A 14,003-nucleotide genomic window follows, 5' to 3' on the forward strand; every position below is an offset into this window, starting at 1 on the left:
TAATTATATTAAAAGATTAGAGTTTTTTTATGAAGTCAGCATTTTTAAGATGCAATTTATTTTTTTGAGAGTTGATATACTATAGCTATTTTTCCACATTATTATGTAATTTATTGTTGGAAACAAATTTTAGGGACCTAAAATTTACTGTAAGGAGTGCGGTGTTTTCTCACTGTGTTTGCTTGGGTTTCCCACTGTCCAACAACATGTTGATAAATGCATCGACCATGAGTCCACAGATGTGAGTGTGTGAGTGACTGGGAGAGAGTGTAAAACTGTCTGCAGGCGTGAGGGAGTGAGTGCCTGTTTATTTTTTTTTTGCGTGTGGTTGCCTGAGAAACATTTTTTGGTGATTCATTTTCGAGTCGAGTCTGTTTCTAGTGCACTTGGTTGTAGCGGTTTGGAACACGTCCCAAATGGCTGCCCTCATTCTTCACATGAGCTGAAAGGTCTGAAACACTGGAACGGTGCTCTGTTCATTGTGGGTTAGTGGTTATGTGCATACGATGTAGTTCCTGTAATTAATTAATTATTCACAGTAAATTAAAATAGTGCTTATAGCAGCTCTATTTTTCATCCAGAACAGTGATGTCCTGTCTTCAGCGCGTGGAGCGTGGGTTATATATTTAAAGAGATCTGCATCATATACAAGTGGTTTGGGCGGTGTTAATCAGACTGAGGAGCAGGGACAGGTAAGGTCGGTCTGACAGGCAGAGAGTGAATGAAACTGCTTTGGGTTGTGGTCACTGAATGAACGGCTTGTTTTGTTGTTCTGCAATTTCAAAATTATCTGTGGCTCCAATGTCAGTGAGATACATCAGCCACAACATTAACATGACCTCCCTCTTTCCATTCTCTCAGCTGCACAGGAGCACTTTGCAGCTTTACAGTTACAGACTGTAGTCCATTTATTGTTCTGCATACTTTGTTTGCCCTCTTTTATCATGTTCTTCAATGGTCAGGACCCCCACAGAGACGATATGACTTGGGTGGTGGATAATTCTCAGCGCTGCACTGACACTGACTAGGCGGTGGTGTGTTAGTGTGTGTTGTGCTGGTACGAATGGATCAAACACAGCAGTGCTGCTGGAGTTTTTAAACCCCCCAGTGTCACTGCTGGACATCCAGCTGACTGCGTCCTGTGTTACTGATGAAGGACTAGAGGACGACTGACACACACCGTGCAGCAACAGATGAGCTACTGTCTCTGACTTTACATCTACAAGGTGCACCAATGAGGGAGGAGTGTCTCACAGAGTGGACACAGTGCTGAGAATGGTCCACCATCCACATCATACATGCTCTGTTGGGGTCCTGGCCATTGAAGAACAAGGTGAAAAGGGGCAAACAAAATGTGCAGAGAAACCGATGGGCTACAGTCTGTAATTATAATATTGTAATAGACGCGTTGACAATGTTTTAGAGGCTGTCTCTTGCTAAGGTTTAATTTTTTTTGCAGTTCATGGTCATGGACACTCAAACAGATTATTTTTTATTGAACTGTAATAAATAATAAAAAATAGCCATGCAGAAAATGAATGGTACATAAAGTATTATAAAAAAAACAGAAAATGACACACGGTCTCTTGACAAAGCTCATATTTCTCTTTCTCTCTTTTTCTCTGTTCCAGTTTAAGACTTCTTAAGCAATGCTGTCCCTTAAAGAAAAAGACCGCCCCATCATCCGAAAGCTGCTGGACGCTGGCTGTTGTGTGAGATGTGTTCTGCGATTTTGTTGCGTGGGAAAGTATTCTTCATATCAGCAATCCACTGAGGTGTTTTTGAGTTTGTTGATGTGTATAGTCTTATATTCTCCTCATTTTATCTCATTAAATACTATTTCACAATAAATCTGACTGGTACGCCCACACTGATCCATTTGTAACAGGTAAAAATTTCACAGGGATTGTTACATCTGCGTTTATTTGTGTGTGTGTTTCATTTTTTCCGTTAGGACATAAACAGCGCTCTGTTGGCGTTCCTCAGTGAGGCTGAGAGTGAGAAATCTCCTGCTTCCTCAGATCAGAAGCAGATGGACACCCCTCCGTCTAAGAAGCTGAAGCTGGATGGAGGGGACGGCAGCTCGGTGAGCGCTCCAGTGGACATTGAGTCTGAGGTCCAGTCTCGGATCTGTGTGGCCTGTCTGGGCGTCCTGCAGGACTTCTGTGACCAGAGTTATACCAAACATGTGAGTAAGGGTGGGCGATATGGCCAAAATATACCATCAGGATACTGTGGCAGTTTCTTTGGCTTCACACACGGCCACTGTGTTTGAGTGCCTGCGCATGTAAGACTCTGGTGTTTGCTGCTCTTTTACCTTCCATTTTACTATACATTTCTAGATAAAATGGGGAGGGAGGAGTGTTGGCCCAGTTCTATTTCTGAATTTCAGTCATTGCCAGTTTCATCTACTAGCCTTGTCTCCTTTAGTCACAGCACAAACCTGGGAGTGTGAGGAGCATTTGATTCCTCAGAGACATCTGAAGCCTGCCATTGCTTTTTTTCAGACTTCTGCTAACAGAATGCAGCTGGATAGCTGAACACACTGGAGAACAGTGATTGGCCATTTCTGCTGTGTCAGCTAATAGACACCTGTACTGACATGGTGCTGAGTGAAAGGGAGACAGTAATTATTTTTAAAGGCAGTTGTGCCAGTTTTGGTTTCTTGGACATTGCTTTCTTGATGTGCTTTCTGCACATCACAAGCCTTTAATCATTAATCAGTTCCGTTGTTTTTATCAAATGGGATTTGGCTCTCTTCACATTCATTCATTCATTCATTATCTGTTAGTGCTTATCCAGCGCCCGGAGGAAACCCACGCAGACACGGGGAGAACACACCACACTCCTCACAGACAGTCACCCGGAGGAAACCCATGGGGAGAACACACCACACTCCTCACAGACAGTAACCCGGAGGAAACCTACGCAGACACGGGGAGAACACACCACACTCCTCACAGACAGTCACCCGGAGTGGGAATCGAACCCACAACCTCCAGGTCTTGCGACACTACCTGCTGCGCCACCGTGCCGCCTCTCTTCACATTTCATTTCATTAATATAAGTGACCTGTATCTGTCTGAAATGTGAGCGAATATCTCCTTCCTCCCTTTGTAGTGCACAGTGTAGGTCATAAAATAACGGTTTCTACGCTCATGTAGTGCATTGTATGTTCAACGATAAAACCGTTTTTGTATTTAGGTCTAGTTTCACATCTTCATGTTAAACACCCATGAATTGACATATCTGATCTGATATGTTCACACAGCCCTGAAAATCTGAATCACATTAAGGCAGAAAATCATATTTGAGTCACTTCAGCCTGGTATTGTGAATGTAGCCCAAGTGACTCAAATCTCATTTGAAAAATTTGGATTTGACAAGTTCACAGAGGGCGGCACGGTGGCGCAGCAGGTAGTGTCACAGTCACACAGCTCCAGGGGCCTGGATGTTGTGTGTTCTATTCCCGTTCCAGGTGACTGTCTGTGAGGAGTTGGTGTGTTCTCCCCGTGTCCGTGTGGGTTTCCTCCGGGTGACTGTCTGTGAGGAGTTGGTTTGTTCTCCCCGTGTCCGTGTGGGTTTCCTCCGGGTGCTCTGGTTTCCTTCTTGTGGGTTCGATTCCCGTTCCAGGTGACTGTCTGTGAGGAGTTGGAGTGTTCTCCCCGTGTCCGTGTGGGTTTCCTCCGGGTGACTGTCTGTGAGGAGTTGGTGTGTTCTCCCCGTGTCTGTGTGGGTTTCCTCCGGGTGCTCCGGTTTCCTTCTTGTGGGTTCGATTCCCGTTCCAGGTGACTGTCTGTGAGGAGTTGGTGTGTTCTCCCCGTGTCCGTGTGGGTTTCCGCCGGGTGACTGTCTGTGAGGAGTTGGTGTGTTCTCCCCGTGTCCGTGTGGGTTTCCTCCGGGTGCTCCGGTTTCCTCCCACAGTCCAAAAACACACGTTGGTAGGTGGATTGGCGACTCAAAAGTGTCCGTGAGTGTGTGTTGCCCTGTGAAGGACTGGCGCCCCCTCCAGGGTGTATTCCCGCTTTGCGCCCAATGATTCCAGGTAGGCTCTGGACCCACCGCGACCCTGAACTGGATAAGGGTTACAGATAATATATCAATGAATGAAGTTCACACAGCCTTGTAAACATGTCAAGTTAAGGAAAAAAACTGATTTGAGTCACTTGAGTGATGTAGCCTCAGATGACAGGGGCCTTGATTTCATCTGTGATTACGTGTTTATCTGCAGGTGAGTGAGGTCGTGAGGAAAGCTGAGTACAAGTTTGACAGTCTGGCGCTGGCCGTGTCTCTTCCTGCTCAGCTGTCGGTCAGAGAGGTACGTTCTCCTTCAACTAAAACATGTTTATAATAAATAAAAAAAAAAAAAACAGGTCTGTTTGAGATCCCCGAGGTTATAACATCTCCCTCTGTTTGTGTTTCTCTTCATTTAGCATTCCATCTGGCTGCACGTCAAGCAACAGGTCAGGTAAGAAAACAGCATACATTGTTACATACATCGATTGTGCTTTATTCTCCTTCAAAATCCATGGCTGAGGTGGCTCCCGACACGCTATGGCTGGTTACCTGCTGCTCCAGTTGGGTGTGTGGGTGTGTTCACTACACACGTAAATATGGTTCTACATGGTTTCTCCATTTATAAAAAATGGTTTTGTATAGAACTTTGAACACTTGAAGAACCTTTTACATGATTAAAGCGTTCTTTGCATCATGAAGGGGTTCTTCAGATTGATGGAGAATGAGCTATAGATGGTTCTATACAGCATAATACGAAGTAGGGCTGGGCGATATTGCAAAAAATATATATATATTTTTTTCAAATTTATAAAAGGTTCATGATTGCAATTTTATTTTTTTTAGTTCTTACGTAATTCAACAAAAAATCACATTTTAATTAAGCTTTTTTTATGAGAAGGGACTGTAGAGATGCAAAATAGTAACAGTACATCTGTAAAAAAGATCACATTTTGTAAATTCATTCATTCATTAATTATCTGTAAGCTTTATCTAGTTCAGGGTCGCGGTGGGTCCAGAGCCTACCTGGAATCATTGGGCACAAGGCGGGAATACACCCTGGAGGGGGCGCCAGTCCTTCACAGGGCAACACAGACACACACATTCACTCACACACTCACACCTACGGACATTTTGAGTCGCCAATCCACCTACCAACGTGTGTTTTTGGACTGTGGGAGGAAACCGGAGCACCCGGAGGAAACCCACGCGGACAGAGGGAGAACTCCTCACAGACAGTCACCCGGAGCAGGAATGCCCAGTTTCTCTAATTCACTCAAATAACGAGCAAACAGGTGATAAAGGTGAATGAGTTTTGCGTTGCGCGGGTAATGCTCCTGGGTTAAAAAAACTCCTCTGTGAAATGCCTCATGTCTCATAAAATGTTTTTTTCACTGTATGTGACTGGGATCTGTGGGAGGCAGCGTTTATCCAGTAAAGCGGGAAAAAAGTAATGTGGGAAAATCTGAATAGCATTTATGTATGTTTTTGATAAAACGTAACGTATGTAAACATGTACAATCTTGTTGATGTTGAACATTAATCTGAAAAACCCTTTCATGATGTAAAGAACCCTTTAATCAAGTGTTCAGGGTTCTATATAGAACCATCTTCTTTACTAAAGAACCCTTGTAGGACCAGTGTTTTTAAGTGTGTACAATGGATGGATTTAAATGCAGAATCCCCCTTGGGGATTAATAAAGTAACACTACATTATCATTGTCTTCTTTTGTGTGTGTGTGTGTGTGTGTGTTAGGGAGAAGAGCATGTGTCTGGATAAGGAAGATGTGGTTCAGGTGAAGGATGCTTTCAAGTGGGCCATACAGGGAATGCTGGGTAAAGAACTGGGAGCTCCTGTACTGACCAACGTAAGTGTTACTTTAGCCACGTCTATAGCAGAGTAAATAGAACATTGAAAACATTAAAGTATTTAAATGGAGTGGGGCAAGATGAGAGATGTGCTCTGAACAAAAAAGGATCTGAGGAATTTATTTTTGGAACCACAGAAAAATGGCTCACTCTCTGTGTTGCGTGTGTAAAGGGAGAGTTCACCAAAAAGCCAACTGTCAACACAACGGTAAGAGCAAGGATGTGAGAAACGTTATTGTCATTATATGTGATTATAGTAACAACCCTCCCAAAGCAACACCACATTTACTTACATATGTGTGGATGGCAGAATGAGCAGCAAGTGATTTTATTAAGTAGATTACAGTCACTCAGGGTTGATATGTACATTATTAATTACAGTTTTCCATAAACAGCAGGGTGGACGGTGATTTGAGATTACTGGATACGTTACAATTTGACACAGTATTTTGAGAGTAGATTTAATCTATAAATAAGGTACGCTATATTTACAGAAGGCAATATGAGCTTTAAATGTGATGATTCCTCTTACTTCCATAGAGTGTGGGTGTGCGTGTGTGTGTGTGTGTGGATGTGTGTGTGATGTACGATGTAATAATGGCTACTGTCAGAACAAATGCACATCACCATAAGCAGCTTCATCAGGAATGAAACGCGTTCACTTTGTTTCTGTTGGGTTTAGAGAAAGTGCTCTGTGGGAAGACTGACTGCACCTCAGTTTTACATTAAACAAACTGTCTGCAGCTCCTAGGCTAGGACTTCTGTTCCCTCACTGTGTTTTCTCCTCTGCAGAGTGTGTTTGAGGTCAGTGTTGGTTTCACACATCCAGAAACGGATGGAGACTGTCACTTCCTGTACGTCTGCTCCACTTCTCTTCATATGATTTCATTGTTTTTTAGTATGTTGTGGCGGTTTGGAGGTTTCTGTGTTTTATTATTTGTATTATTTCTCTCTTCAGGGCTACAGTCTGCTCTGACTGCTTCAAGCCTACTAAGAATAAAGCTGTAAGTTGAAATGGAGGGGTGGATGGATAAATGGAGGAGTGTGGTTGCAGAAATGATGGATGGATGGGTGGATGGCAGTAACTAACTGATCTTAGTATCTGTTGTTTTTTTTATTGTTTTGGTATAATTTGAATACGACAGTTGTGTCTGTGCATTGTTTATAAAATCTGTGAGCGAACGACCAATAATAAAAATACAATAAAAATATTACCTTTCCATTGAAACTTAAGTAATGTTTTTTTCCTCCTGGATAATGACCCTTCTGGACCTTCTGGACAGTAATGTCAATCCAAATCATTTTTGCCATCACCTTTCTCTCTCTCTCTCTCTTCTTCAGTCTGTTTTCACTAGAATGGCAGTGGTGAAGGCTCTGGAAAAGATTTCAGATGCAAAGTTTCTCAGGTAAAATCCTTGTAATGAGTCTCTGCTCAGACTGACCACACTGTCCTCGTCTGGTGTCCTGATGTGTCTTCTGTGTTCCTCTGTAGACATTACCCCTGTCCACCGGTCAGAGCGGTCAGTAAGTGCACTCCACTGGACACAACGTGCCTGCATGCATCTATCTTTATAGCAGGTAAGCTATACATGTGTGTGCAGACAAATACTAACACACACACACACACACACCCTACATATCATCACTGTCCAATTATAAACACCTATCTCCATTTTTGTGGATTTTTTTATTTACTACATCATTTGAACACAGCAGCTGTCCTTCACATTGAATGGACCAATTGAAATGCTCCAGAATTATCATTCATTATCATTATCATTCATTCATTCATTATCTGTAAGCGCTTATCCAGTTCAGGGTCGCGGTGGGTTCAGAGCCTACCTGAAATCATTGGGCGCAAGGCGGGAATACACCCTGGAGGGGGCGCCAGTCCTTCACAGGGCAACACACACACACACACACATTCACTACGGACACCTACACCTACGGACACTTTTGAGTCGCCAATCCACCTACCAACGTGTGTTTTTGGACTGTGGGAGGAAACCGGAGTACCCGGAGGAAACCCACGCAGACACAGGGAGAACACACCAAACTCCTCACAGACAGTCACTCGGAGCAGGCTTCGAACCTGCTGCGCCACCGTGCTGCCCTGCTCCAGAATTATTATTTGTTTATTCATTTTTAGAACTAATAGTAGTAATAGTTATGGTACATATGTAGTACAGAAGGAAACATTTACCACACTTGTAATACCACCTCTGTGGGGGTCCTGGTCGAAGAAAAACGAGGTGAAATTGGGCTAATGAAGTATGCAGAGCAACAAATGTACTACAGTCTGTAATGGTAGAACTACAAAGAAGTCAGCGGAGCTGAGAGCATGGACAGTGAGAGCAGAAACAATGAGGTTGCTTTAAAGTTTTAGTGTTCTGGTTAATCAGTGCATATATGATAAATACTCATGGGACACATAACACACAGATATTATTATGTGAGACTCTAGATTTTGTTTTATGTGTCAGTCACTTTGTCTTTGTCCCCATTGTGTCTTCTTTGTCCCCATTGTGTCTTCTCTCTCTCTCTGTCTCCCCCTCCCTCTCTTTCTTTCTCTCTGTAGGGAGGTATAACAAGTTCTCTCGGGAGCTCCCTCAGACACCGTGGGTGATAGATGGAGAGAGGAGGATGGAGGGATCAGTGGAGGAGTTGATTGCTGGTCCTTTGCTCTCTTCTTTCAGAGCTGATGGTCAGTTACTGTAGAGTGTGTGTAGAGGTTGAAATTACCACCAGCCCAGTATCCCAACATTTATTTACTCTCTACTGTATAATTCTAAGGTTTATAGTCTATTAGAAAAAAAAGTGTATAAAATGTCTTTATTTGCATATTGCTTTGTTTATTCCCCTCTCAAACTTTAAATGCATTTAAAGCTGTTTATATATTATCTTTTCTGCAGGTTTTAACTTTTCCTCGTCTGGAAGAGAAGATGTAGACGTACGCACCCTGGGAAACGGTGTGTATTCCCCTACCCCAACACACACACACACATGCACACGCACAAACTCACCAGTTCAGACAGGTTACCATCCTTTAGTTTTCACTTATAAAGACCTGATACTCCGGACATATTCTGTAATTGCCCTCTTACACATGTAGCCTACATCTGAAGATTTTCCGTGTCAGAAGATTTCTCACAGCTGGAAATGTTCCACATGGTTTAGGCATGTGTCTGTGCTTGTGCAGCTCCTGCAGGAAACACAGCATTAATTCACTGTGAATTCTCCAGAAGATCACTGGCTCTGTTCACGCATGGCTTCACTTGGACATTACGGGGACTTTTACCATTCATTCATTGTCTGTAAGCTCTTATACAGTTCAGGGTCGTGGTGGGTCCGGAGTCTACCCAGAATCACTGGGCGCAAGGCAGGAACACACCCTGGAGGGGGCGCCAGTCCTTCACAGGGCGACACACACTCACACATTCAATAACACTCATTTATAGTCGCAATCCACCTGTAAAGTTACTATTTTTTTAACTTCCTGTTTTTCTTTGGACAGCAACGATATGTGAAAAGGGTTTAAGATACTTAAGGATAACTTAAGTGTTTGGATAAATGCCAGTACAAAAATAAAGAATGCAAAGTAATTTGATGAAGCTAATGTTACCATTTTTTTCCCGATGTGTGTGCTGCAGGTCGCCCGTTTGCTCTGGAGCTCCTGAACCCACACAGAGCCAGGTTTAACAAAGCAGAGATTAGACAAATACAGGAGGTAACGCACCATTACAGCAACTAACAGACACAGAGAGAGTGAATGCTCTTCCTTGGCTAATTATCTGTTCCCTTTGTTTACATTTCTGTACAGACAATCAACAGCTCGTCTGATAAAATACGAGTGAGGGACCTGCAGATTGTAACCAGGTGTGTATGAGTGAGAGAGTGAGAGAGCGAGGGCCTTAACAACTTTTACAACACGTCCCTAATGGGGAATATTAAATGTATTGCCAGTGTTTTTTTTTTTATGCTTTCACTAGCCAGTTTTCTTTTATTGTTGCAGCGTGTGGTTACATACAGGTCACAGAGATGGTAGCTTGGGGTTCTGTAGTTGCATTCCAGGTCCAGTGTCTGATTAGTGAGTGTGTCTATGGGAAATCAACAGGACAGTGATTCTCCTGAAATAGAACAGCCAGACTCTGTTTAGATGGATGTATGTTTCTGCAGGGAAGCGATGGGCCGAATGAAGGAGGGAGAAGAGGAGAAGACTAAGTCCTACAGCGCCCTCATCTGGACCAAAAAGCCCATAATTGACTCAGATCTGGACTTTATTGGAAATATCAAGGTAACAAATGATGTCCTTGATTCTGAAATTAGTAAAAGAAAGAAAAATCATTCTGTTTAAAGGAGACATTCAAGATTGTAATCAAAAAGCACTTTTAATAAAATTCATATTTTACCTCACCATTTACTGCTCTCCACTCTGGAAACCGTGGAAGCCGTCAAATGTGTTTACGAAACACCAGGATCAGTAAACATTTAAATAAACTACGTGACTTGGTCAGACATGCTAGGCTTTATGTCTCTCTCTGCTCGTGGCAAAGAGCCTTCCAAAGGATGATAATCATGAAAAGAGATGAGGATATTGCTTTATTCCTGCTCCATAGGTAGGTAATATTGATTTATTTTTGCTGTTTCAGATTATTTAGTTAGTAACCGACTCTATATTCAGGAGAGTTCTAACAGCATGAAAGTAAACACAGATGGAAAGTGCTACAAAACGAAACAACCCGAAATACAAACAGTGAATAAAAATGTACAGACCTAAGATTTTCTGCGAAAAAACACACCCTGAGAACACACCCTAGAGGGGGCAGTGCAAACAACAGTCATGTTTTTTCCTCTAACATACCATTCCACTTTTATAAGAGTTTTGAACGTAATCAAAGCAGAGAGAACTGCAGTTCCCCACAATTGACGTTGCCTTTAAGATACATTATATGTGTTGATTTAAGTATGTGGCTGATGAGGTGCTTGATGCAAATAACAACACAACAAGGACAGTAATGTAAGTATGAATCACACAGATTTAGCCTGCTTTATAACAGTAGACTGTGTGTGTGTGTTTTTGTAGGAACTGAAAATCGATCAAAAGACTCCTCTGAGAGTGTTGCACCGCAGGCCGCTGGCCGTCCGGCAGAGGGTCATTCACTCCATGAGTGCCAGCCTCCTGGACACTCACCACTTCAGACTACTGCTACACACACAGGCCGGGACGTATCCTTATAAACACACACACACACACACACACATTTTACACTGTAAATCCTGAACATAATCCTGCCTTTCTTGTCCTATCCTTCCTAATTGTTCCCTCGTATTATACAATTATCATCATTATGTCATCCCAAATCACATGGGGAACATCAGTGCTTCACAAAATCAATCCCTGGTGAAGTCACTGCCTCACTGTGTAAGTAGGTAGGACTGCTCTGGCTTCTTGTCTTATCTGAGTTGGTCATTAGCATTCTCCTCCAAGCGTTTTGATCAGTGGCTTGCATTACATGTCTTCACTTTCTTGGCCAATATCATGATTAAGGGAGGACTGGCCAGTGGTGGAACCGGAAAGGACTAAAATAAGGAAGAAATTTGGTTAAGAATGCCTCTCCCCAACTGAGGAGAAGAAAAGACTCTTAACTTTCAATGGAACTTAATGTAAAAAAGATTTGATTATATGTGATTTTGGAGCCAACGAATGATTCCTTAATTACACTCTTCAAGCTACATTAAGGAGTTTGTCCATGGAGACTTTGGCCGGACTAAGCCCAACCTCTGCGCTCTCATGGAGTCTGAAGTGGACATTCTGGAGCTGGACGTGGAGGTGTGTCTCAGTGATCCTTCTGAAAACTAAACCACAGATGAGAATTAATAACCCATAGATCTACTTAGCTCCTGGCTTTTCAAGAGTTGAGTCAGATGTGGTGCTGTTTGAGTGCTGATGCCAATATATATATATATATATATATATTGAAATTTACAAAGCAGTAAGCTGGATAAATTCAGCCAAATATGAGGACTGTATAGTAAGGACTGTTTTTATTTTTTTATTTTTATTTATTTATTTTTTTAATCTGGCTAGCTGAGGGGGGGAATTATCCTAATTAAGTGTACATCTGCTGAAGCTGTTCCATGTAGAGCATGGCTGATAGCATTTAAATATATCAAAGACTGGACTGTAACTGACCAATTCATGCGCTGACCATAGATGGATGTGTTCATAGCAGTTGTGTCTACGTTGGTCAAGCTTTGTGAAACTAGCTTAAAGCCTTGCTACATGTTTTCCAGTTGCATAGGGTTTTGCAAATGAAATGTAATGTTATTTACAGACACCAGACTCCATCTAATTTCACTGGAGTTGAATAAGATTTGGTGGCAAGGTGGTGCAGCAGGTTAGTGTCGCAGTCACACAGCTCCAGTGTCCTGGAGGTTGTGGGTTCAAGTCCGGCTCCGGGTGACTGGCTGTGAGGAGTTTAGTGTGTTCTCTCTGTGTCCGTGTGGATTTCCTCCGGGTGCTCCGGTTTCACGGTCCAAACACGATTTAGAAGTGTCCATAGGTGTGTGTGTGTGTGTGAGTCGCCCTGTGAAGGACTGGCGCCCCCTCCAGGGTGTGTTCCTGCTTTGCGCCCAGTGATTCCGGGTAGGCTCTGGACTCACAGCGACCCTAAACTGGATAAGCAGTTACAGTCAATATATTAATTAATGAGATTTTTTAATGAAGGCATTTGTGGGAGGAGCTTGTATACTGTCAGTTCCAGCACTAGATATTAGCTTTATATTTTAGCTCTAAATTGAATTCTGCTCTCTTTTATCTCTGTCTTATTATTTTCAGTCAGTGGACGTAGACTGGCCACCTGCTGTTCCAGAATGACTGCTGGCAACAACTTCAGAAGGATCTTTAAGAATATTTGGGAATATTTATTAGTTCCTGTCTGTATTTCCGAGACTAATGTCAGATAGGACAAATCAGCCTTTTTTACCAAGGTTCTGAATGCATGTAAACATTTGTAGCTCAGTAAGACTTTGCCAACTGTTGTACTGTGTGCTAATAGAAGAGCAAACCTGGATTAATGTGCCTCAGTACCAAAAGGCAATATTGTGGGTTCAGTCTTTAGAAGTGCACTGTATGTTCCAAAGACACCCCTTGTACTTACTTATAAACATATGAGCCTTAGGTCACCATTTCACAAATGACACTCATCAGCTAGGGGTAAAAAGTGTTTGTAATCCAGAACATATCCAGCATCAGTACAAGTTCATTTCTGAATGCGATTAAAGGCACACAGAGATGTCCCATGTATCTTGTGTAAAGCCTTTCCTTAAGAGTAGAGACTGTGACTGCAGCAAATAGGGTCAAACCACTTATTGATGATTAGATGATTGATTAATTTCAGAAGCAAAGTATAAGATATTTACAAATTTTGGCCTTCCTGTGCAGATGAGTCAGAATGGCAGGGCAGTTTAAAACTACCCATTTATTTAGTTTGTTTTTTAAGCATGGTATTAAAACCTTTTTGTTGTTGTTGTTTTTATTAGGAGATGTGTTTAATTTAATTATCTTAAACAATACCAGACCTATGGATGACCCCAAGTCTACTGTACATTACTTTTAAATAAACTCCAGCTGAATTTGAGCTCTAAACTGCATGTCTTTGCTTGTTTTTGTTTTGGTCATCAGCAGCTGTAATTGTAGCTTTGGAATAAACAGATTTGTGGGAGAAGGCCATTAGTACAGCAAGAGCAACGTTTCATAAATGTAGGTTAAATCTTGCATACATTATTAGATCTAGTCAAAGCATAAACACACCCTGATTTAAGAGGATTAGTAGCATGTAAAGCATGAGCTGAAATATTTAAATATGACTGATTAACATTAATACTCCTTATACACCAGAACACTGTATATCCTGCCTTGTTACAAGTTCATGACTCAGAAGAGGAAGAGAAAGTTGCAGTTTTGCTATTTAGCCATGTTGTGAAATAAGGTCAAATTAAGGATTTTTATGCACATTTTATGTTTAAAAAAATGATCTTAAATTGGGCACTTGACGTGCTTTATGTGGACGTGAATATTAAGAGAGGGGTTTGTTGGAAACTTGTTTCAGTGAGGCTAA

General features: G+C 42.1%; 1 protein-coding gene across 4 annotated transcripts; it reads left to right on the forward strand.

Annotated features, from left to right (window-relative positions):
• The first annotated feature begins 352 nt into the window (after positions 1-352).
• On the forward strand, positions 353-13,508 carry pus10 (pseudouridine synthase 10). 4 transcript variants are annotated; one of them, XM_066660862.1, is made up of 19 exons: positions 353-449; positions 582-692; positions 1,632-1,775; positions 1,955-2,188; positions 4,232-4,318; positions 4,434-4,468; positions 5,771-5,882; positions 6,676-6,737; positions 6,842-6,887; positions 7,225-7,289; positions 7,376-7,461; positions 8,462-8,587; positions 8,796-8,852; positions 9,534-9,610; positions 9,704-9,759; positions 10,060-10,177; positions 10,967-11,109; positions 11,614-11,713; positions 12,722-13,508. In XM_066660862.1, the coding sequence occupies exons 3-19, from the start codon at positions 1,650-1,652 to the stop codon at positions 12,758-12,760; spliced, it is 1,569 nt and encodes a 522-aa protein (XP_066516959.1). In that variant the 5' UTR covers positions 353-449; positions 582-692; positions 1,632-1,649; the 3' UTR covers positions 12,761-13,508. The 4 variants fall into 4 exon arrangements, with proteins under 4 accessions (XP_066516959.1, XP_066516957.1, XP_066516960.1 ...); XM_066660860.1 differs by having other exon boundaries at positions 407-485; XM_066660863.1 differs by lacking the exon at positions 353-449 and adding an exon at positions 462-481.
• The last annotated feature ends 495 nt before the right edge of the window (positions 13,509-14,003 follow it).

Source organism: Hoplias malabaricus, chromosome 2 (assembly GCF_029633855.1).
Source record: "Hoplias malabaricus isolate fHopMal1 chromosome 2, fHopMal1.hap1, whole genome shotgun sequence".
Classification (NCBI taxonomy): Eukaryota; Metazoa; Chordata; class Actinopteri; order Characiformes; family Erythrinidae; genus Hoplias; species Hoplias malabaricus.